A 26507-nucleotide genomic window follows, 5' to 3' on the forward strand; every position below is an offset into this window, starting at 1 on the left:
AGATTTAGAGTTGGGATGCTCCAACTCTCAGTTAAGACAATGCACTAGGCTGTGTATGAAAACGACCCTGTTCTTAGTGTTTCTGCTTTTCCGTCACTCCTCCTATCCTAGTCCATTCTTCTTTGTGCCTCAGAGATACTTGAGTTCTGATTGTAAACGGTGTCCGCAAGCCTACCTGACTGCTCTGTGCTGGAAGCAGAACAAGAATAAACAGTCAAGTTCAAAAAAGTCTGAGGGGGCGGCAGGGAGGTGGTGGTTACCCCAGCTGCCCTCCTCCTGCTCCCAGGTCTTCCCCTCATCCCTCACTCCAGATATTCTGTCCTCAAGCCCTCCAGCCAACATGTGCTAAAGGAATGAGTTTTTAATCACTTGTCTGTTGCTACAAAACCAGTTTAATCTACCTACTGGTTTCGTAAACCTCACACAAACTGAAGTATAGACAGAGAGGCCAACTAAGATGTAGAAAAGTTTTAAAACTATGTCATTAAGAAATAAACGATGAAGATATTGGTAATGATTTTTCCAGGAAATGATAGCCCTTCCACTTCCATCATTCTCCCGATCCACCTCCTACAGCATCATCAGTATTTTCACATTTATGACTAAGTTACCCACTGAAACCCCTCTGATTTTCGCCTTCTCTCCCGCAGTTGCTCCCTTGTCTGAATCGCCATAGCTCATAACATCTATGCTGCTATATTGGGCAATTACAGATGGATTTTATTTCATACATACATGTATGCCTCATCTCCTCAACAAGATGGCAGGATGTCAGAGGACTGCCACCATGTCATATGCCAGAAAAATACAACATTCGCCATCAGACACTGCCAAGTATGTGTACTTGTGACAAGGAAGTCAGACAGCTCAGGCCTCTTGGGTTTTCCTGTCTCTTCACAATCCCCACCACAGTGCTCAATCATAGTGGCTAGCTCAATAAATACCAGTGTGATGAAAATTAAACATTTCTTTGAAGAGTTATAGATTGAATGTGTGTATGCCCACCCCAATTCATATGTTGAATCCTACTCCCAATGTGATGGTATTTGGAGGTGGAGCCTTTAGGAGGTTTAGGTAGAGGAAGCCATGAGGGTGGGGTGCTCACTGTGGGATTAGTGCCCTTATAAGTATATGAAGGGACCAGAACTTTCTCTCCCCACCATGTGAGGGTATAGTGAGATGGCGGCAGACATCTGCAAACCAAGAAGAAGGTCCTCACAGAGAACCAGCACCTTGTCTGATCAAGTCAGCCAGACCTTAATCTTGGACTTCCCAGGCTCCAGAACTGTGAGAAATAAATGTCTGTCATTTAACCCACCCAGTCTGTGGTTGTAGCAACCAGAGCTAACTAAGATAAAGAGTGAGGATCCTGCAGTTCTTCAGAGTCTATCTAACTTTCAGTGTTCAAGATACAAGTTTATAGGTATAGCAACTGTGGGAAAGTGGCCGAATCTATATAGATTCAGTACCCTAAATGCTACTATTCTACATAACTCCTAACCAGGTTATTTTCTCATTAACACCTACCTTCTCCTCAGAATTATATGAAGAAGAAAATTGGATATATTATTCCAGTTAGATGTTTTCACTGAGGAATACCACCTGTCACTTAAATAATACCCTTATTTGTCTTTGCTTTCACTTTTCTTTTATAAAGGCCTTTTCATAAAGATCCAAGTAGGACCCGACTTAGGAGAGGAATGTTTTAAAAAGAATATAACTGCTATAAGGAAAGGCTGAAGGCATCAGTATAAGAGTCAATAGCACCTACTTGGACCCATAGAACAGTGCCTACTTGGACCCATAGAACAGTGCCTACTTGGACCCATAGAACAGTGCCTACTTGGACCCATAGAACAGTGCCTACTTGGACCCATAGAACAGTGCCTACTTGGACCCATAGAACAGGGCTGGTGAAGATTACTGACGATGGCTAGATGTAGAGAACTCTGGGAAGCTCCAGAGGCACTAGTATACCTTCAATTAAGGTGTAAAGTAAAAAACAACTAAGACAAATATGAAAATAAAATACACACATAATACACACATACACACAGTGGGGGTGAAGGAGACACTAAAGTTCGTTCCCAGCTACAAAGTTCCTAGGTGCAGGATGTTGAAAAGAGGCTTAATGAAAACCTCCATCACACCCTCACATTTATGGTAGCTTAACAAAGAAAACAGCACTTGGAAATGTCTCCATAATTACATTTTTATCACATTCTAAAATCCCCACCCCATGCATTCCATCTGGCGAGTCTTGATGAAAGACGGATAGCCAAAATTTAAAATGAAGGATTTAATTAAGCTGCTCCAGATCCTGAAAGAGAAATATTTCTCATCCTGCTTAGTCACAAGAAAAAAGGGGGCAAAGAATTCCTACATGATATTAATGGTGCTGACACGCCACTAAGAAACAATAAGAAAGAAACTTTACATAGGATTATGGTTAACCTGGGGACTGTGTTGAAAGAAGTCTAGCTAAACTCACATCTATTCACGCCAGCTTTGCAGAACAAAATTAGTTGATTTAATTTACTGGCAGTTACCCAAGACAAGTGAAAGGATACAGGCCAAGCCTATGAACCATCTTCTCCTACTTTGCCATCTAGCAATGATGTTTATAAAGGTTCCAACCTAAAGAATAAGGATTAGTTAAAAGAGTATGGGAATTCTGTTGTTAAATATTGATAAGAAGCTGATAATCAAGACTTCTTTTATGAAAAATTCCTGGGGAACGCTTAACATATTTGTTAAAGGATGTTTCAAGGATATGTGTTCATTAGAAGAATCCCATGGGAATGGTACTGTTAGAGGACCGGACTGTACTTCCTCAACAAGGAAAGCCTTACAGGACACACTTCTATACATCTGTAACTCACTATGCAAATGTGAGGTGCTATGTTTAACAACCTGTGACTTTGTGGTGGCAGCAAGGTTTACCAGAAGTCATTGTTGAATCTGACCTGTCTCAGTTTCACAGCTGCATAAACTCTGTCTGAACTTGCTCATCTTCCATTAGGAAAAAGAAGGGAGAAGTTTCAAGTTTTTCAATCTAGTTTTCTCGACTAAAAAGCATTTTGACAATATCCTGTAACCTCACCTTCAATGCCCTCTTCTTACATTTCATCTGCAGTAATTTCACTGAGATTTCCAGTCAAAGGCCACTTCTCAGAAATGCAGCATTAGCCGAGCCTGGTCCACATACGCTCATGTAGCTACAAGCAGGTTCAACGCCCCTGGTCTTCTCCAAGCTGCCTAGACCTACCTAATGCTACTGGCTCTATTTTAAAATTGGGAACTCTATACAGTAGAGTTTTAATCATATCCCTTATCTGGAAAATTACCTTTCATATTCTTTCAAATGTTCCATATTCCCTTTACAGAATGTGGTTTGTACTATCACTTTAAAATAGGCAATTCTGTCCCCATTTTACTGATAGGCAAATTGAGACTCAGAGATACAGCACATTTGCTAAGAGGTCAGCTACTTAAGAGTTATGTGATCTTGGGCAAATATTTAACCTTTCTGAGTTTCCATATACTTACTGGTAAAACAGGGATAGTAAGACTAACTGCTTCATATGAAGGCTAAAATGCATGTAAAGAGCTTAACTGAGCACAGAGCCTGGCACATAATAAGTGTTTGATAAATATCAGCTAGCATACCATTCTTTAACTTGTCAAAGGTCTGAGTGGCAACAGGAATTATGGCTCAAACTCAAGACTATTTGACCTACACCCTATGACCTCCCCATGCCACCAGGCAGGATCTTCCAGATGCCTCAATCCAGTCCCAGTGCAGGCCGAACCACACCGAGTATGAGGCAATAGAGAAAAATCAGCAATACTGATCTATTCTTTAGTTAAAATTTGGAAATCTTTTATCATAGTTTTTTGCATTAATTTTGATTTTTGAACTACTCCATCAAAACATTATTTAATCTTGATTACTGAGATTTTGGCACCCGCTAACCTAGCCCTGGCCCCAGCCCCTTCCACTGGTGGCTCCACAGGACAGTCCATCACTTCATAGGTGACTTGATGAGACGCCAGCAACACTCATTCTGAGCCTCTTTAAGAAGTCCAGGTTAACACACTGATGATTACTACATGGCTTCCCAAAGAAGAGTGAAATAATGTGATAACAGTATCAGTGAATTACTACCACAGTCACAGTTGTCGGTTACATTGCTACATATGGTATACATAAATAGCATGTGCTGAAAAATTCCTGAATTAATAACTCCTTAAGCATCACATTAAAAAAAAAAAACCCACACACACACAAAGATTACTCTGTGAAAGGTATTTAGTAAGCCAAAAGGCAGCATTCTTCATTTTATGGTAAAGATAAAAAAATATGAAAAAGTGGCCAGCAAGGAAAATCATTAGTCATTAATATTTAATGTACCTTACAGCTAGTTGACAAATTTTAGGTAAAATGTGACACAAAGTTGTATTTTATAACATATTTATAATGATTTATTTTATTATTATTATTTTTTTATTCTCACCCAAGGATATGTTTTTAATTGATTCTAGATAGAAAGGAAGGGAGAGGGACAGAGAGAAAAACACCAATGTGAGAGAGAGAAACATCGATCGGTTGTCTCCTATATGCACCCTAGCAGGGATCAAACCTACAACCTGGGTCTGTGCCCTGACTGAGATTCAAACCCAACACCCTCTGGTGCACGGGACAACGCTCCAACCAACTGAGCCAAGGCTATCATGATTCACTTAAAAATGTAGTTTTCAATTACATACTTTACCAAAAAGTAGAGATTCTCAAATGCAATCACCGACCCACAGGATCCTATGTAACTCATGGCGACTTTCCATTGTTTATCAACCACTATGCTGTAGAACATTTTGAAAGACTACTTTATAACTATAATTTTTAATCATTAAAACTAATGGCAGACAAGGACTTTAAATAATATTAGACCAACTCTCCTGCTTTCAATAATTATGAACTCTGGACAGAATATTAAAGGTACCAGAGAGTAATCGAAAGCAGACAAAAACTGGAAGGGATATGAGGCTCACAAAAAGAAGAGCAAACTTCCTTTTTCCTAAAGGCATTCCCCAGTCCATGTCGCAGAAGAGGGAGAGAGTGCGAGCAGAAAAAGGAAGTCTCACTGGCTGAGCAGTCAAAGGTGTCTGGACCCGTCAGAGCAGCTGCAACTTGAGGAGCCAGCACCATAGACAGAGAAGTCCTGAGTGCCGACAACTCCACTCGAATCCGTAGTGATTCCTGACTAGGCATGAGCAAGATGATAGGTAGGAGCCCAAGAGAATGCAAGAGTTGGAAGGCTGAAAGCCTGGGCATGGTTCTGGGGAGTGGGAGGTTTGAATTCAAGTCCTACCAAATTAGAGGTGCTTGGGAAACACCCGGGATTGGGGAAACACCGCTAGTTTCCACCGAATCCCCTTAGGGGTCGTACTTTGGTATGGCCCGTATCCCAGGACTAAGACTTAAACCATCAGACTAAGGGCCAAACAGACCCACCAGAGCAAAGCCTAAAACCAATCTAAAACCAATCCCTTCACAGGATCGTGGTGATCTTCCCATAAAGCAGCTGCCTGCTAGACTAAAACTCAGTGTTCTTTAGTGGAAGATAAACTTGAAGATGCATCACTCATGATGTCCAGTAAGTATGAAGCACAGAAAAATTGTACCCACAGTCAAGAGAAAGCGATGTTGAGAGAAACACACCCAAAGACGAACCAGATGTTAAGAATTGACAGACAAGGACTTTAAATAATGATGATAAACATGTCTTAAAAATGCACACTTTGTGAATTTTACAAATAGTAACCTTGCCTACCCCCAACATTCTAGTGAACTTGAGTTGCCCATGATTTTTAATCAAATTGGGATTTGGGATGGTTTATATCGGAAAGTCTGAGACAAGCAACTTGAAAGTGATTAATGACAGCTAAACTTAATTATATATTTACACCTCCCAGTAGGACAAGGGAGAGAATGAAATGTCTTATCTCTCTGTAGTGAGAGGGCTTTATTGAGATCTGACAACAACTATTTAGGAGCAATAATTGAGTTTTATGCAAGATTACACAGGCTCTCCTTGCCTGGCATCCCAATATAATCACAGACTGGCTGGCTACTTAGGCTCCTAACAGTGAAAAGAAAAAACAACCAAGTTGAGCTGTGTACAAAACGAGCCTTTGCAAGTACTTATCCTCATCCGTCAATGTGATCTTACCAAGGATTTCTATAATTTCTGTAAACAATCATTACATTTTAGCTGAATCAGTAACATTAGGCTCTTTATACAGACAGTCAGATACCTTCTACTTTAAAACGTTTTCCATTAATTTCCACTCCACCCACCCAAAGGAATTTGGCTTTAACTTTCTTTTCTTAATCCACTAAGCAATCTCATAAATAAAAGATAATCATATGCCCTGCATGTCTGATGTAATTCTTATAAACCTTCTAAGTGTTCTAATATTCATTTACCATTTTGTGAAAATAATATTTACTGAACAAGCTGGATTACCTACCTTCTTTCCCCAGGGAAAAACAACATTGATGAAGATACCCTGAAAGGTCTGTAAGTAGATGTTATTTTTGCTTAACATTCTATGGCGAGTCTATGGCCTGGGACTGACTTGCCTCCCTGATACTGTCCTTGCATTTCTTGTGTCCACTTATGCTGACTGACACTGTCACTCCTGAAGATGCTAATTTATTTTACTCAGGTAGAGAAACACTCTTTCCCCCCCAAGTTTAGTTGTTCATATTGGTCTCCAAAAAGGATGGCCTTGCCCATTTTTTTTTTCTTACTGAGCCTTTCTCAAAAAACTTGTTTCTCTTACAACAGGGTTGGAGGACTCCTGAGGGACCCACCCAGAACTATATCCATAAGCAATCCACCCCATCAACAATGAATAAGTATCCAGGGACAGAACTCAGGCAGCTCCGTTTACGTCATTCACAAAGTGAGTTCCCTGTTGCCCAGCAGTGCTTCTTCCATAAACTGGGGACAACGGTCTCTCACCTTGGTTGGAGAGTTGGAGACTAGCAGCCCACAAATCTGTTTGCTCCCCAAAGCGATCCTAGTGTCCTTTCCTGGTAAGTGCTCCGAAATTGGTCTCCTCTAGAAAGTATCTCTCCATATGTCAGACCACAAATATATAGGCCAACTTTAGACCTTATTTATAAGGTGAAATATCTCCAAATAAATTGGAAGTAAACGAAATTGCCTACCATCCTAGATGCTATGTGAAGCAAATGAAATTCTTAGAGAGGACCGGTTTCCTCTGAAGACAAATGGATTTTTAAAAATGTGAACGATGATATCTACTGAGCACTTTTTGGTTCAAAAAACATATTGCTAAGCACTAGCTACATGCCAGGCATTATAACTATATAAAGATGGCTAAGACCAGAACCTCACAACCTAGTAAGAGAAACCAATATATCAATAAATGATCAAAATGTAATGGGTTAACTATCACAAGAGAGCTGAATAATAGAATAACGCAAGTAACTAAGACACCAGATGCCAAAAAGGGACTAAACAAGATTTCAGTGGCCGATTCTAAGGTATTAAGTTCCTTCCCTTTTTATTTCCAGTTGTGCTTCTATTCTTAAGAGGAAAATGTATCACATGTTTTGAGGTGGGTTTTTTTTTCCAGCTAGAAAAACTAAGTAAACAGCACATAATCAGTTACATAAAAAATTTCATTTCCAATGTTATCTTTATTCCAATCCAAACAACCTATTGTTAAGACTCACTGTCATCACAGCTTAAAATATTTTCACCTCAGTGAAGAAAATTCCTTCTGACTTGGGAAAATTCTTATTTTATGACATTAAAGAACCTAGATCTTGGTGAGAATGGACTTAATGGGAACAAATGTCATTATTATCCTTATGGTATTTGATTAAATATCCAGAGAAGAAACAAAAATGTGTTGGATAAACTCCCTTACAATGTTTATTAAGTAAACACCTATACAAAAAAATATATGTAATATATATTATAAAAGTATTAAAGAAGATAAATTTCTTATTATCAAGTCTTATTTTCCATGATATAAATGCTCCTATCAAAAACTTTCAATTGAGGTAGAAAGCAAAAAAGGTCAGAGGAAACCTAGAAAAGCTATTTGTGAGATGATCTAACTAGATGGCTGGAGAAAAAGAAAAGTAACACTCTTAGAACTAGCCTATGCTCCCTAGTCCTGCTCCTCATCCCCATTCTCTCAAACCCATATAATGGCATTTACCCACAGCCCCTGCTCCTACCCCATCCCTACAAGTATGTGTGCACCTTCCTCCTGCAGTCTCTTTCAGAATTTTTACACTAGAAAAAGAATTTCATGTGGCTATAATATTCATGAATATTAGGCAGAATTAAAAAGTTAATATCTACTTAGTTTGATTTAAAAACAAGATCATAGCTAACATGTTTAGGAGAGATTCTAAGGGTGTGCCTTAAAGTGAAACATGTAAGAGAATGCACTAGTATATTAACTAGTCTAGTTAATTAAAAACTAGTGTTGTCATTCAAAATACTCACTGAAAGTCTCTTTCTTAATGAAAAAGATAACAAGAAGGCAATAAGGAGTTCTTATTAGCCGTCTATCTGGCACCCACATCCTTTCATCCTCATCCACACTGGAACTACATCAGGAAAATTAGAGAACCCGTAATTACTTCACAGAAATAATAAAAATAGAATAGAACTGAATATTGCCCAGTGTCCTAATGAGATAAAATAAAATATATGAAGAAGAAAAAGCACAGAGAAAAACTTACTTGCAGTATCCTGTGCCATTGTGGTAGGTAACACATACTCCATCATTAACACAGAGCTCAATGCCGTCCCGACATTGCAAAGCTAAAAATAAAAACAAACACACATTAGCAATAAGTCACTAATCATAACCCTCAGACATCAAAGAAATGTTATCCAATCTAAGTCAACATTCGTTCCCATATCCAGCCTGATCTGGGTTTCCTTTTAGAGTGTTAATCAGTTGTTTTTTTCTTTTGGCTTCTGGGGTCAGTGTCTCTTCCCACAATAACTGTTTTGTGGTCTTGAATGGTGCTTTTAATTATCTGTGCCTGGATTTCCCTAGATTCGTATCTCCCAATGATACCAGGGCAATCCAAACTATAATACTCATGACAGGCCACGAGCATCTTGGGATTTGGACACTTCAGGCGAGTAATGAAAGATTCATCAATATGTATTTAGGAAGACCAGGGTAGATACTAGGTCACCACCATATTAACTACTTACTTAAGCCTTCAGGTGAGACTTCAGAAAAGGTCGCTTGAAGAAGTAATGAGACACATCAACAATATTCATTCAACAAACTGTAGCTGAGAGCCTAGTATGATACCAGGCATTATGTTAAGATCCAGGGGGAAAAGGAGAAATGGAATACATAGAGAAATATATAAAACATAATCTCTAACTTTAAGGGGAACAGATCATGAATAAAGACTGTAGAGGAAGAGGAAGGGGATCAAAGTAAGGAAAATGAAAAAGTTCATTTATACATACAGATAAAATAATTCTCAAATTCTTGAATCCCGGTCCCTTTACGAGGCAACAAAAAGGCACTTCACCACCCTAATCCCTCCCCAAAACAGGCTACTCAGAAATAAACAGTGAAAGTAGAATGTTTCCTGATTTAAGCCAAAAGAGGAGGAAAGCTATCCAAAGTCTGTCACTCACTTGCTACATCATGACAATCCCTTGATTGTTTAGCTTTCAGAGTTGGAATTTTCATCAACAAAATATTATAATTCTAATAACTGAAAAGGCAAGACAGAAAGAAACCTCGTCAAAAATCAAAGTTCATGAACTTTTTTCTAGAAGATTATTATGATTTCCATCTCCTGGGATGGCTCATGTATAAATACCTGAAAACAAAACTGAGAAGTCTCCAGTTTGAGTTTCTAGCCACACCACTCTTTGACTAACCTGCAATATCAGAGGCTCTAGGCCTGCCCTTCCTGGGCATCGAAACCACTTCTTTTCCCAGCAAGGCCCAGGCACAGGCTGATGTTAGAAAAACTCCTCCATTAATGGTTACTGCAGAAGATCCCTGTATTTGCCCAGTTTTCTTATCAAATGATGGAACTATTTGAGAACATGCTTACAGAAATCTCATCTCTTTAAATAATACTTAAAAACAGTAATAACAATAGCAGCTAACACATAGCGCTTACTAAACAGCAGGCATGGTCCTAAGCACCTTATATAGACAAATTCAATCATCCCTACAGGCCTATTGAGACAGTATAGGGACTTGGGCCCTGGAATAGAAAATACCAGGTGGCTAGGAAGCCAAGATGAGACCAGGTGGCTGGAAGGAACGCAAGGACGTCACCACCCCTCCAAGAGGTAGCTGATTTTATCGCCCTTCTGAATGCCTGCTTAATCTACTGACCCACATGCGAAGCTGATCAAGGTCTGGCCGCTATCCGACCTTCCTGGGGCAGCAGCAATGAGTAACCACCATCTTGCCCCATAGTGCAGGTACAGAGACAGTTGCCCAGCAACCCAACAGGAGGAGAAAGTAACCCTGCCCTGACATGAAAAATTCCACTCCCCAAACCCCTTACAAGGCCGCCTCTTTGCGCAAGCCGGCCTTTTTGCGCAAGCCCACTTTGTAAAAGCAGCCATGCAGAGCCAGACCCTGAGCCACTTCGAAGGGCCTTCCTTTCTCTGTGCTGACTCCCTTGTGCTCCAGCATAAGCTTAATAAAATCTGTCTGGAATTTTTCTGGGGTATGCTCTCAATTCCTATCTTGGGGAACCCAAGAATTCTAATGCCAGTAACAGTATGAAGTAGTTAATTTCATTTCATAGAAAGGATAAGTAACCTGCCTATCATCACACCGGTTAATGAAAGACCCAGAATTTGAACCTGGAAACTCTGGGTCCCATAAGAGTTTGTGCTCTTCACTGCAATGATCCACTGCTTCCCACTATCTGGCATATACCTTCTCGGGATGGGCAGGATAGGCATTATTATACCCATTTACTAGAAAGTGAAGGCCGAGAAGGTACAGTGACCTCCTCACAGGGCATCACACCACTAGTTGGCAGTGCTGGGCCTGGGACAGAGATCTCTTACTGAGTCCAGCCCCTCTCCATGACCGCTGCTGGGATCACACAAGCCGTCCCTAGGCAGCAGCCTGAACAGGCAGATTCAGGAAAAGGGTCATCTTGTTGTCTATATCCCACTTCCCTGTAGGGCTCGAATGCTCTCTCTTCCCACACTGATAAGCCCAATGCAACAACTATAATTAAAACAGTTAATGTCAGGTTATTTCCTCCATACCAAAGTTCTCAAACTGGTTTTTTTTTTCATTCACTTTGGACACTTTTATTAGTTTCAATGAGAACTTCCTGGCTTTTTACTATTTGTTTTTTTTTTCTTTAAATAAAAGAAGAAAACCTCATAGTAGGAAAGAAATGTCCCCCAGGCAGAGAGCAAACTGCAACTTTGTCCTCCCCCTGCAGGGATCCTGATACAGGGAGGGAGTCAGGGGACTGAAATCCTGCCTCTACCACTCACTAGCTGTGCTACTTACTACAGGCAAAGCACAACCTCATGCAGGCTCATTTCCTATCTGCAAACCGATCTAGGCTGAACTAAATGCTCCTGAAGGTCCCATGTGATCCAACAGTGACACCTCCCTCCTTAAAAGCATGTGAGTGGCATGCCTAGTACCTGGAGAAACTGTCCAGAAAGGCATGAGGACCCATTGGCCCATGACTCAGAAAGCCATGGGTGCAAAAAAATAAATAAATAAATACATAAATCACAGCCTGCCCCTATTAAGCATCCTGGCAAATCAATACAGTGACAGGTTCAGAGAAATACAAACAACACAAAGTCAATATGTGGTAATCAATCTATGAAATAACAGCCTAGCCTTAGTGAGCCAATCAAATTCCATAACCAAAAAGGAGGTGGGCTTACAGGGCTAATAATTAATGCCACCTGGCTAATCTGTAGGGTCACACTACCTTAAACTTTTAACATTTACTAAGCCACGTTTCTCAAACTTCAGTGTGCAGCGGAATCATTTGGAGGGTGTGCGGGACCCCACCCCCTCAGATGGTGACTCGGTGGGTGTAGAGGGGGCCTGGGGATTAGCATTCCTAGCCAGTTCCCAGGTGATGCTGATGCTTTGGGTCCGAGGAACACTTTGAGAGCAACTGTACTCAAAAGAGTGTCCACTTTAAGGACTCCCCTAAGATGACATAATCCACTGGAGGTCTGGGATGCTCCAGATGAGAACACATTGCCTGAATATACTAAGGAAAAGTAAAGTAAAATTTCAGACTCATGACTTTGCCTGCGGGCTATTTCTAAATGAATACTGTAATTATTTGCTACACAAAGAGAAGTTAACACTTTGATAACTCAAAACCATGACAGTAACTGGGAAAGACCTCATTTTAAAATTCAATTTATTACTGTGCTGAATTTTATCTAAAAAGTCATTTTATATTGAAGAAAAAATATTTTATTCAAAGATTAGAGTTGAAAGAGTAATTAGCTTAAAAAATAAGCAAGTGACACGTGAGGCGACCCTTACTCCTCCATTATGAAGATACTTTGGAATCCAAGGTGCCCTTGTATCTCTTGATGTTAATGACTTTGCATTTTTATCTTTAAATTCCTTAGCAATTAATGGCAAAAACCAAAAACTAAATTCATGTGTATCAAGCGCAAAAAAAAAAAAAATTCAATTTACTTTCCCCCCCAATGTAAAGCATATACATTTACCAATAAAATTGAAAGCAGCTTTCTATTTGTAGGGTAAAAAACCAAAATGCTCAATTATTCCACTGTTGGAGAACTGATGTTTAAATTAATGTTTTAATAGACTCAGAGAAACTAGTCATTCACAAAAAGAGTAACTTCCCCCCAAATGTTCATCTTAAGCCATAAATGGCTGTCGTGCAATAAATACTGGCTGACTGAAATCAATCACATAGTGTGTGTGTGTGTGTGCCCACAAGAGGCAAAAACAAGGAGGAGCAGTAGATTTTAATTTCATCACCCCATCACAGGGCAACATGACATAAAATCTAGAAGCCAATTTCCAAGTTTCGCGCATTTTCTGGGCAGCATACTGGGGACTAGTCTTCTAATATTCAGAACATAACAGAGCATCTATGATGTAAGGTACAGGCCCTGATGTCAGGGATGCCACGGCTAACAGAATTCTATTAGGGAAAGACAGCTAATAAATGGATAACTAAGCAAAGTCATTTCAGACAGTGGTGACAGATTCTGTTGGAAGCAGTTACCAGATACAAAGTAATCACAGAGGCTGGGTGCATGGGACACAGGAAAGGCCTGTGTGAGGAGGTATCTTTAAGCTAAGGTTTAAATGAGCAAGAATCACTGAAATATGGAGGAAGAGTAACCCCTGGCAGGGGAAACAGCAAGGGTACATCCTTGAGATGAGAATGAGTCTGCTATTCCAGGTTCATATGCCTACAGATTGTAAAGGAGGTAGAAGTAGCAGGAGACAGGCCAGGGAAGCAGGTAGGAGTTAGATCACGGATTCTCCTCTAAGGTGAGGATAAACTACTGGGTTGCTTTAAGCAAGGAAAATGACACAATCAGACTTGGGTTTGAAAAAAGTCAAGATTAGCTCAACTGGTGTGGCTCAGTGGTTGAGCATCAACCTATGAACCAGGAGGTGACAGTTAAATCCCCAGTCAGGGCACCTGCCCGGGTTGCGGGCTCGATCCCCAGTAGAGGGTGTGCAGAAGGCAACTGATCCATGATTCTCTGTCATCATTGATGTTTCTATCTCTCCCTCTCCCTGCCTCTCTGATATCAATAAAAATATTTTTTTTAAAGAAAAAAGTCAAGATTATACAGTGTTCCAGAGATCAACCTTTTTTTTTCTTTCTGATACAAGCTTATTCAAGTCATCCCTTTTTAGACTAGGCTGAAGATATCCATTGTCTCAGCTCCCCCCAAATGGTAGACTTCATTCCAGTTGCATCTAACCTGCCAGAAGCACCACTTGCAGCGCGTCACTCCACCAGTCTAATCCAGCGATTTTAAACTTTTTCATCTCATGGCACACATAAACTAATTGCTAAAATTCTGTGGCACACCAAAAATATATATATTCTGCTGATCTGACCCAAAAAATAGGGTATAATTTTGATTCATTCACACTGGACGGCTATTGTTGTATTGGCTGTTGTCATTTTTTTTATTTGACAATCTAAGGCAGGGGTCCTCAAACTACGGCCCGCGGGCCACATGCAAATACAAATATTGTATTTGTTCCCGTTTTGTTTTTTTACTTCAAAATAAGATATGTGCAGTGTGCATAGGAATTTGTTCATAGTTTTGTTTTGTTTTAACTATAGTCCGGCCCTCCAACGGTCTGAGGGACAGTGAACTGGCCCCTGTTTAAAAAGTTTGAGGACCCCTGATCTAAGGGAAAAGAGGCCAGTGCCCCCTGACTACACAGTCAAGGATTGCCTGTTTTAAAAAATCTTGGGGCACACCCGTGTGCCATGGCACACTAGTTGAAAATCGCCGCTCTAATCCACAATGACTTTCAGTTCTTAATTCTCAGAATTTACTCTCATTTTGGCTTCAGGAGACCAGCTGGGAGGTCTAGGCAGGACCTTCACACAGTGCCAAGCTAAGGCGTTTTTTTTTCTTCCAGGGATAAGCCATTTCTTACTTCTAGTCTAAACCCTCATGCTCACCTACAAGATGGCAGGCTACCTTTCCTGTCCGGTATGAGTCCCACCACTGAGTGCTGTCTCTTCCTTGAACACCATTGAAGTCAGTTCCATGCTTCCACGTGTGTCTCAGCTTCCTCTGCTTGCTACTTCCCCTTTATTATCGAAATTGTACTCATTCCTCTGAAGCCCAGTCACCCCCGGCCTCACCCACAAGGCCTCCTCTTGCAGGTTCTGGTCCTCGTAGCCTAAAACCTACTCCTATAACACTCAGAACTTAGCATTTAATTCTTTACAATCTTCTGCTTTTTCACTTTTGCGAACCTAGAGGAGAGAAAACATTTCTTCTTTTCTGGAGACGTGAGGCAATGTAGTTTAGTGGCTGAAAGCACAGCTACTGAAATTGGGATCTGGGTTTGAATTCTAGCTCCACCATTTACTACTACTTACCTCTGGATCCTCTTTGTGCTTCAGTTTCTTCATCTGTAAAATAATCTCTCAGAGCTCTGGTTACGCATTAATTGAATTAATGCCGTACATTAAAGAACATAAAACAATGCCTGGTACATAATAAGAGCTCAAAAAAGCCTGGCTCTTATAATAGGTACTTCAATTCTTGGTTGCACGGTAAATGGCACCTTTAGGGAAACCCGTTACAGCAATCCAACCCCAGTTTAAACAAAGGGAGGAATCAGGAAAAATAGAAGAGCCCTAGGCAATTCAGGATATAATATCAATAAATGGAATAAATTCTTCCCAGTTGCCATCAGTAGCAGACAAACTACTACAAAAAAACCTGAGGTCACTGCTCTTAAAAGAAAAAAAAAAAAGGTATGGCACTGTAGACATAGGAAGTGATTTGCTAAAGGTAAAATAAATTATATATGAGCAAAAATGCCATTCAATTTTCATACAGTTCTATTAGTATTTGTTGGACAACTACTGTGAGCATGGCCCTCAACTAGGCATTGCACGGAAATCAAACAGGAATAAAGCAATTCTTCTCCTCGTAGTCTACACAATAGAATGGAGGGAAGTGAGGAGTAGGGACAGAGGGGCTGTGACCTTCTCAAAGGACTCTAATACGAACAAAATAAAAATCACTTCTATTCTAGTCCTTTAGCAGATCCTCTTAGTATCAACCTCAGAATCACTCCAAAAAGAACATTTAAGAACTGAACGCTTGTTGTTTAGTACTAAGTGTAACTCAGTCCAGACAAGGTGCAAGTATTTATTCCATTTCATCAGCCTCCATTGTGTATACAGGTGAGCACCTTCACCAGCAAAACGATTACCGCTCACTTTATTGCAGTGGTCTGGAACCAAGCCCACAGTATCTCCAAGGTTTGCCTGTAAACACAACTGTAAACAATAGAATAAGCTGTCACTGATTTTAATCAGTTCCAATGCCTGAGGAATTTGCCCATTTAGAGACAGGCCCAAGGTGTCCAAACTTGACGGAATCATCCTAAAATGTTCTCTAGGCATTTACCTAGGTTTTCCAGGGCTTTTCAGTATCGTTCCAGGCACATACCACTGGTTTAAAAGCCTCCCTTTGTTTAAGGAATCTCCAACATGAGTAATTAAGTCTGCAGCCCAGCAGGTGTAATCTGAGCAGCCTTCCATGTGTTTGACTTGCTGTATTAACATGTCATCATGCTAAATTGGTGTTACTTGTTGCTTTGTAGCCTCTTCAAATGGGCCTGTCTGCTGTCTATCTCACATAATTTTTTTCATACCCTCCTCCCTCTGACTGCAGTGTGGTATCCGTGCTCATATCCACGGCTCACCCAAAGACATGTTTATGCCTTGAATGGTTGGGCTTCCTGAAATATGTGAAGAGGAGGTGTACAAGGCCCTTTTAATTTTCTCTTCGACGTTATGCAAATTTCAAGTAGCAGCATTTGAGAAAGATGATGTCTGAGTAGATACCCTGGGACTTTGGCTGTGGCTGGCTGCTGTTGCTTCAGGCACATGGTGTCTGGAACAGGCTCAGGAAAATTAACAAAGCACCGTTCTCTAAAATGACTGCTTGCATTATTAACAAAAATAGGAGAATTGAGTGCAGACAGGGAGACCTCAGGGATTTGCAGTAACTCTTACAGAGCCCTGCAATTTCAAACAACAAAGCTTTCACTAAATTTTTATTCCATTTTTTGGGATCAAGCCATGAAAAAAAAAAAAAACAAACAAACAGAAGAAGTGCAGAAGCCTCAAATCCCAAGTGGTACATTTAAATAAAAACAAAATGAAGAAACATCTGTCTTCCTCCTTGAAATTCATCTTGATTAAAAGGCAAGTAAATGCAACAAGGGAGATACCAATTTCGTTTTTCTGATAATGTTCCAAGGACTTCTGTGCCCTTTCGAGATACCATCTAACAGAAAATGTGTTTCCTACTTAAGAGATGCAGATACCAGACCCACCGAAATTATTAAGGCTTAGCCTATAGGGTTCATAGCAAAATATTACTACTTTTCAAAAACAGGTATGCCTTGATTTAAGAAAATGTAACCAACAAAAAGTGAAGTTATAATAACATAAGGGTATTTTTGATATCACTAATAGAATTTTTGTTTCATAAAGATAATCACCCTAGTGAGTTCCTCCCAGTGATTTGATGAATCTAGAATAATCTTTGATTTTAAAAATTCCAATTTTGTCATATTTTATAATATTGGATTTCAGAAAACAAAATCCACCAATATTTGCTGTGCTATATTGACATATGCTATGCACTGTTTTTTCTTTTATGTCTTCTTAAAGACTGCAGAAAATTTTAATTTATTTGTGAGCTAAATTTTAATTTCTCATTTTAAGGGATGAAAATGGATTTTAATTTTAGTTCTTCTATATGAAATTCAAGATTTGAAAAAATCCACATATAGTTATAAATCTGATGTGGCCAATTTGTTAATGATCACCTCTACACACATGTACATCCTTCCACCTGGAAAATTCTGCCCCTCTCTTCCTTTGTACTCCACCTTGCTAACTTCTACTTATATTTCAAACCATAGATAAAGCAACTACATTGCTTAAGAAGCCCTGCAAGTTCCGCCAGTCTGATTCAGATGGTCCTCCACTGTTCTCTCACTACATCCTAGGCAGATGTGTTATAAGTGCTGACTTACCCATGTCTCTTGCACACATCTGTGCAAATTCCCTAAAGGCAGAGATATGATTGGCTCATCTTTGTGTCCCCCAGGACCTTTGTGGTCCAGTGTCTGGACCACAGTAGGTATACTCAACACTCATAAGATATTCAATGAACTAACTCTCTGTAACTAAGACAAACCTATTAACAAACTCAACAATCAGTTTATATGTTTGATATGTTCTAAGACTCCAATTTTAATAAGCATAGGGATACCCAAATGTGACTGTGCCTAATTCTGGTTTCATTTTGAGTAAGAGTAGAAAGTAAAATGAGAAAAGATAAAATGGTGCAAATATCCTGGCCTATCACAGGATATAAAGTTAACAGTGGAACTATACTTTTCTAATCTTCACAAAACTAAAACATCTTTGGACATTCCTGCCTTAAAATTTGCATGAAGGAAGACACACCCGCCCCCACCCTTCCCCTTGAATCTTAGGCCATGTGTATTATGTTAAGAATTTATTAAAATGAATTGAATGAGAGCCAAAATAATTTACATCTAAATGGCAAATGCAGAAAACACAGCAATAAAAATTCCAAGTGACTAGTAAGCTAGGATAGTATGTTTTCACTGTACCATACCATTTCTCCATGAGGAGAATCACTGATACACATCCATAGAACAGGATGCACCAGTGACCCAAAACACTCTCAATGCATTTGTTCGCTGTACGTATCTAACCTTGTGTAAAATGACACTGACCAAAATAATGACAGGGCCTACATGGTGTGATAAAACCCAACAGAGGGGAAGAAGCTATACCATATCTACACATTGAATTATTCTCTACACAAAAGGCTATCTATATTTATGCACTGCTTAGTGGTCAAAAAAGGCCAACCCGAGGTGTTGTTCCATTGTCTTATCTTATATCTATTATCTGCTCTGTTCTATAACCTATATCTGTTCTGTTATCAGAGACAAACTCTGCCTGTCACCAATTTCCTGTGCTTTTAGTAAATGCTCCCTTTTTAAAGCTTTTAAAAGACCATTTTGTTAAGAACGACTTCATTTTTTTAAAATCCCTTAATTTTAAATATATGCTTTTAAGTACCCTTGCTGGAAAAGAATTTTATAAATATATATAATCTTCTTGATACCCACCCAAAAGAAACAAAGTGTTCTTTTAGCTTAAATTGTTTAGAATGCTTTTTAAATGGAGTAGACAATTACTATTGTTTGTCAATTTAGAGTAGACCCCCCACAAAAGAAAAAGTTACAAAATTATGTTAAAAATGAAAATGGAAAATCTAAGATTGTTATATGTTATTATATAAAATCATAGAGACTTCCCAAAACCAAATGGGGGAAATCCAGAGAACAGACTCAGATTTCCCCATAGGCATTCTTCTCTACAGCCTTTAAAAAACAAAACAAAACCTTGGTTGGTAGCAATGAAACTACCAAGAATTGAGTCAACAGAACACCATAATCAATGTACTGTGCTAATGGATGTTCGGAGTCTGAGTCCTAAATAAGGTCCCACTACATGTAGAGCTAACTGTTCTGAAGTCATGGTTTGCAGAAGATAAGGTCCTAACATTTGGGTTATTTCTACATTATTATCTGGGTCATAGAGGTTCTTCACCTTCAGTCAAAAACTAACCCTATTCACCTGAGGGCAATATCCAACTCCAAATTCCTGCTCACATCACTGAGAACTGTGCAAACCCAAGAGCTCAAAAGGTCCTACAAACCCTTGGCTCATACCTAGAATATTCCAGATAAGCATAGAAACCAGCATTGCAAAGAAAATATCTAAATCTGCAAATGGTCAATGCATACTGTTCCCATGTCCAAGGAACATGCCTGGGGCAACAAACTTGGAACAGAAAAGAAGATAGCAGGAAAATATTAAATCTTTATTAAATATTGAGAAGAGAAAAAAACCACATGAAAGATAGCCCCAAACTTCAATTTTTATTTAGTTTTGTTTTAATTGCTGCTTTTTTTGTTTCTTTAAACACAAATCAATGCCAATTCACACCAAGATAACTTGGGCCTCACGGTCAATAGAAAAAAATAATGTACACTTAGAGATAGTTGATGAAGAGTTCATAATTTCAATGCTCAATTGATTCCTCTTAAATACTCCAGTCCTCCAATTCCATGAACCTTTCAACTACTCATATTCTTTGTTGACTGTGAGTGTAAGCAAGAATTTATCTCCAATACTATGTAGATTTCTGTGAAGTTGTAAGAGCCAGTTTAAAAATAGCCCAGCACACTAACAGACAGTCAAAGACCTGGTTTGCAAATGCTCATGTCCATTCTTGCTCATTCAATTGTTGGAAGAGCAAACAAAGGCAGCGAAGACAGAAGATTGGTACACCAATCAGCGACCATACCGGAACTAAAACTTTCCATGTGTGTGTCTTCAAACATGGGAGATCTAGGTTTCTCCATTTGTAACAACACCTGATTCAACAAACCTAAAAGGCACATATCTTTGACAAAGGTTGTGGGTGGAGTTGTTTGTTTGTTTGCTTGCTTGCTTTTGGGTCTAGAGAGGCCAAAAGACTTCTCTTGTTTCAGCTTCAGTCTAGAGTTCTCAGAAAGAGCTAAAGAAATGACCTAAACTGCAATATATTAAATTAAAAATTGGGAGAGCCCTGACTGGTTTGGCTCAGTGGATAGAGCGTCAGCCTGGGGACTGAAAGGTCCCGGGTTTGATTCTGGTCAAGGGCATGTACCTTGGTTGCGGGCACATCCCCAGTAGGGGGAGTGCAGGAGGCAGCTGATCGATGTTTCTCTCTCATTGATGTTTCTAACTCTCTATTCCCTCTCCCTTCTTCTCTGTAAAAAAATCAATAAAATATATATTTTTTAAAAAATTGGGAGAGTAAATCCTGTAAGAGGTGTTGACTTTCTGGCGCCCAGTGCTTCCCCAACTTTCATAAGTAAGTCATAAATTCCTAGAGGAATTAAAAAAAACACACGCAGATGCCCTGGCCCACACCCCACATTTGCTTTATTGCCACTCCTCTTGCCTGGCAGCCCAAGGGAGTTCCAGCAAAAGACAGATCTGGACTGGGCAACACATATGCAATGTCTGCTCCACCTACCTTCAACCCACTAGGATGCCAGGCACATGGTGAATGCTTGCAAAATGTTTGCCAAGACAAACTGTTGAAGGAGCTGGCCAGTAGTTTTCTATCTCCCTCCAAAAGAACATAAACAACTCCTTAATTTCCCACAAAAGAAGACTAAAATAAAATCTGCAAAATGATAGTTTATTCTAGCTTTCTAAGATCACAATGACCTGGTAGAGGAGATAACTTAATCTCTTTGTTTACCACTCTTAAAAATACTCTCCTCAATAAAAATTCATTTCACTTTGGGGGACATGGGAGTGTTAAACAAGAGGGATTTGCAAAGGGAGTTTTACCAGTTATACCACTCAGGCCCAGTGGGAATGTCCTTCTCACTATCACCTCATCACATTAACAGGATTAAGTCCTTTGGAAAATCAGTATTAAAGCGAGTAACCCTCAGTTCAAGCAAAGGGACAAAGGACTTCATGAATGTGGTTATTAGTGCAGTGCTAGTGATTAAATAACATTTCTCCTCCTCCCAGCAAAGCACACATTACCTCATCGAAAATATTAAAACCAAGGCATTGTAATCACTTTGGCTTTGGACCTAAATATAAGTTACCATAGAAAGTCTCCAAAGCTCTAAGTTTTACATTAAAAATGTCAAATGAATCAAGTATCCTCCCCTCAATATAACCTGGCTTTATAATGTTAAGACAAGTTTATAAATTTGAGCGCAATGACCTTCCCTTCCATTGCCACAGAAAATAACCCCAAATCAGCATCTTTCCAAAGACACAATACTTTACCCTCAAGGCATAACTCTAATGATGTGAATTTCAGTAACTAGTCAGTCATGTCCTAAATTAGCTGGCTGGTCATTGTCCTTCCAGTAAAATAAGAGTGATAAGTACCTACCCTACCTAAAAACAGAGCTGGTGCTGACTTGGTAACATGCGTTTGGGAGTAACATCCCAGCTTCTAGTGGGCAGGGATTTTTAGCTGATTTCCATCCATGTTCCCAGCTCAAACCTACAAGTATTCTAAGTCCACTGTGACACTTTGGCCAAACAAATCAGAAAGTTGGCTCACAACCCTTGATTTCTCAGCCCTGAGAAGTCTGAATGAACCCACGTCAACTAGCAAACGACTATGCTATAATAAAAGTTCCTTAATAATTTACAAACATTTTCAGACACTCTCATCAGATCCCCACAACAACCCTGTGGGGCATGTGAATTGGTATTAGCACCATCTTACAGAAGAGGCAACTACAACTTAAAGAAATAAAGGACCCACCCAACGTCATTCAAGTCAAGATGGCCAAACCAGGCCTAGACCACAAATCTTTTACCCACTAGTCTAGCATCCTTTCACTCTATACATCTGTTGAGATGCAGTTAGAAACCTGATATCCACCCAGACTTTGCAGACCTCCATAGTATACATTTGTGACTATAACATTCTTGTGTAGATAAGCACCCACATACTAGCTATGAACATAAAACACACACCAAAGATCAGCTAATGAGCACATGCTTGTTAAAAACAAACCCAAGACTGAGTTCCCAGGACTGGAGGGGCCACCAATGCTGCATTTCAGGGCCACTCTTCACAAACATGCCCTAATAAGGACTGACATCCATTCACCAGGATCCGTCCTACCTCTACAACAAAGAACGCCACTTTTGAAAACTTGCCAACTCTAGGATTCAGTCTACTGCTATGTATTATTTCTCAGGAAAAACACAAAAACAAACTACCCTGTGAGGTAAGAGAATGGGTGACATTGTATAGCGTGCTTCCTTTGTAAAATTGTAACTAGATACCATTTCTTCTCAATAACAGAACAGCATGGCAGAAGCAAGGAAATCATGGAACTGGAGCGTAACAATGATCACACCTCATCTTGACAAGATCTTACTCTTAAGAATGGTAACCGTATTAGAAATAAGCAACCCATCACTATTTGATAAAGCATACGTAATTTAATTGATAAGAAACAAATTCTTCAAAGAACACATTTGCAGTTAAGTTGGTGAAAACTGAACCACTTAACAGGAAACGTGTGGCCTGCTATTCAGAGAAGGCGGGTAATAACTCATGTGGTAAACCAAAAATGCCAGAAGAGATAGAACATTTTCTTCATCTGGTTTGTTTCTCTCCAGTTAAAGGAGTCAACTAAGAGAAGGAAAAAGACAAAAATTCATCTTCCCAAACCAAGAAATAACTATCCAGGCACATACCCTTAATAATAAGGGCTCCCACTTGAGGAAACCTCAGACAGCTCACAGCACTATTTTTCCACAAGCTGAGAACACCAGACTCTCGGCTTCCAAAGTCAAAAGGATAAGTTTCATCACTACAGTTTGGCATAATGGCCCATAAAATCCCACCTTACCTCGTATCCACACCACTAAAGAACTGTAGAAAATGATGACATGATAAAAGCGATTACTTTTCTGTTTCCTTAGGACATTTTTAAAAGAATATCTGATGTCCTATACAGCCCTGGTCCATGAACTGGTGGATGCATTCAAAATAAAGTTTTAAACAACAATCGGTCGATAATAAATAGTATGCCCTCCAATTCAAAAAATCTGATGCCAGAAATCTAAGGAGAAAAAGGATTTTTGAAAAGTCTCAAGCAAAAAGAAAACAAAGTGGCTATAATTGAGAACGAAAGGAAATGGGCAACTTCTTTTTTTGCATCTAAGCCCCACTTCTGAACAACAGCTGTCTTTGCTCAGCTGGAGGAAAACCACAGGCCTTGGAATAACTCACTTAATGTTCTGTGCCTCCTTATGCTAAAATGACACTGTTGACTCAGTATGCCATGTGCTTGGTTTAACTCGTTTTTCCAGTAACAGTAATGAACTGAGCTGCTCTAACATTGAAATGATTTGCATCTGCACAACTGAAAACAATATTTGGAAATACCTACCTATATAGCGTATATGTCCCTGAGTTTGCCTGGCTCTGCTGTGTCGCCGAAGTCAGTTTCACCCTCTCTCTAATTTGCTCTCCAGAGTCTCTCCACAAACAAAAATGGAATTTCCTCTAATTACCAAAATAACCTTTCACTGCATTTACTTAGTATATCTTTATTTTAGCTCATCCCCATAAGCCAGGGCTTCCAAACTCTGAAATGAAATAAACTATTTTCTTGACTTCTTTTTACAAGTCTTGCTCAACTTTGGGTGATATTGCAAAAGGCCTGCAACAAATCAACAAATCTTGCATGGTACCAGGACCATTCAACAGCATTCCATAGGAAAGCATTGTAGATTCTCCATTCTACTACTCTGTCATTTCTAGTTTGTCCCCTGGTTAAGGCTGAAAGGATTTTTTTTTTTTTTTAACAGCAAACATTTACCAAGTCCTACCATGGATTAGGAAGCAGGTTCATCACTAGAATGGTGGGGAGGGAAGGCTTAATGACATCAAACAAAAGTTTTGCACTAACACAGACCATGAAAGGGAAAGTTGTTCATTGTCCTTAGATCAAAAACGACGTATTTTTCTCAAGGAGAGATTCAACCTAATTCACAAACATCCTCCATCCTTATCTCTTCCACTCTGGGAAGACAGCTTTTTAATTCAAAACTTCAATTCAAAAACTATGTTGCAGAGGCACATTAGAAATATTGCAAGTAAAAAAAAAAATTATCTAATGAAAGAACCAAGAGCTTTGACATTAAAGTCTCATGGGCTCCATCCCCTGTAAGGGGCGTGCAGAAGGCAGCCGACTGATGTTTCTCTCTCATCAATGTTTCTATCTCTCTCTCCCTCTCTCTCTAAAAATCAACAAAAACATATATATTTTTAAAAGTTACAGTGATGATTAATAAGAGCAATGTCATCATTACCAAAAGCAAAATTCCAAAAGAAAAGAAAATAAGTGGAAGGGAACAAGGAAAAGGAACAGGCTTGTCAATAACTAGCAGGACTGATAGCTGGTTAATCCTGGCCTGTGCTCACGAAGTTCCACAAAGGAGGGAGTTCTGTGTGCTTTCTTTACAGTATCCCTAACAACTGTAACAGCGCCTGGCACATAGTGGACACTCACATATTTGTTGAATGAATTAATTAATAAATTAATACATATGGAAGCTCTCTTCTATGCACTAGAAAAGCTGTGAAAAAATTGTAGCCAAGCTTGCATAGCTCCCTCTGCCCTAAAGCTCAAACACCTGAAATTACTCCAAGTCCATGGTTCTCAAAGTGTAGTTTCCCAAACACCAGCAGCATCACCTGGGAACTTGCCAGAAATGCAAATTACTAGGTCCCACTCTATGCCTACAGAATCAGAACCTCTGGGGCTGGACCCAGCAGTCTGTGTTCCAACAAACCTCCCAAAACCTGATGCACACTCAAGTCAGAAAACCACTATTCCAAAACATGGTGACTTGGAACGGTACGCAATCCCAGCGAGCCACATGTACAGCCAAAGGGACTCCTGGGAAGTTCATTAGTCCTAGGAACTAGTTACTCATCTAATCCAATCAAGACTCTGTAGAGCCAGCTCTAACCTCCAGGGGATGTTCCCAAGAACTGTTTCTCCTCTTCTGCTTCTCCTTAGCTCACAGACAGGAGCCTCAACTAGACAAAGAAGCCCTTTGAAACAACCACTCTAACATTCAGCACAAGGCCCGACTCTTAAAAGAAATGTAAAATCGTTTTCTTAAGTGGTCTCTTCACTAAGTATGTTCCCTGGACACACACTGTCCCATACCAGGACTTCTGATCACAGGCCCAGGTGCTTCCTGAAACTCCACATCACTTCTCAAAAGACGAGCTAGGTCTCACAGCCAATGTGCACACAGCAATCTTGGCACTGAAGTTACATGGCTCTGCTCGACCAATACTCCCCAACACATTGACCTCTTGCCAAAGCAATGACAACTATTAAGCATCCACTTTGTGCACAGATTATGTGCTTCAGAAAGAAGGTAAATATTAAAACTCCAAAATTAATGGGTTGAAAAATCAATGTTTTGTAATGTACTGATAAATCAAACAACACATTTGTAGCACTGCATTGAGTCTGCTCCCTTCAGAAAGTCATGGAAAGCTTACTAATTTCTATAAAACCTTAATTTCCCAAAAGGCCCTTTAGTCAGAAGCCCTGCAGTGCCATCAGACTCTCATTAGGAACAACAAGATTTAGAGAAAACACACTGATTTTTATCAAAAGGGAAAAAATATAACTATCTTCTTTCCACTCTGGAAAGAATTGCTAACACATACCTTCCAAGGGCAAAAGGGCGCCCTTTAAGAACAGAAAGATTCCGCATTCTTGCCAATGAAAGAATCATCCAGTTAAACACCAAGAGCCAGACAGAAGATCTAGCACCTACAGGGTGACTTTGGATCAGGCCCCACAGGGTCTCTGCCTCAGTCTCCACAAATGAACATGCATCCTCATAAAAGAGATAAAGCACACGAAAGTGCTTAGGTATCACAAACTCTTAGATATTATCTTCTCAACATGCAAATTTATTCCTGTGAACCAATTCCTTCCCTCCCACTCACAGTGACCAAAATGATTTCTATTAGAAAGTGCTCATAAGT

General features: G+C 39.6%; 1 protein-coding gene across 8 annotated transcripts in view; it reads right to left on the reverse strand.

Moving 5' to 3' along the window:
• The window catches only part of NOTCH2 (notch receptor 2), a 130874-nt gene that overhangs the window by 83988 nt on the left and 20379 nt on the right, over positions 1 to 26507 (reverse strand). For all 8 annotated transcript variants that reach the window (XR_004973367.1, XR_004973368.1, XR_004973369.1 and 5 more), the window contains exon 2: positions 8798 to 8879. Coding sequence is in view for 5 of the 8 variants with exons in the window: in XM_036344185.1 (XP_036200078.1) it covers positions 8798 to 8879 (82 nt within the window). In the remaining 3 variants the exon portion in view is untranslated. The remainder of the gene's footprint in view (positions 1 to 8797; positions 8880 to 26507) is intronic.

Source organism: Myotis myotis, unplaced genomic scaffold (assembly GCF_014108235.1).
Source record: "Myotis myotis isolate mMyoMyo1 unplaced genomic scaffold, mMyoMyo1.p scaffold_m19_p_18, whole genome shotgun sequence".
Lineage (NCBI taxonomy): Eukaryota > Metazoa > Chordata > Mammalia > Chiroptera > Vespertilionidae > Myotis > Myotis myotis.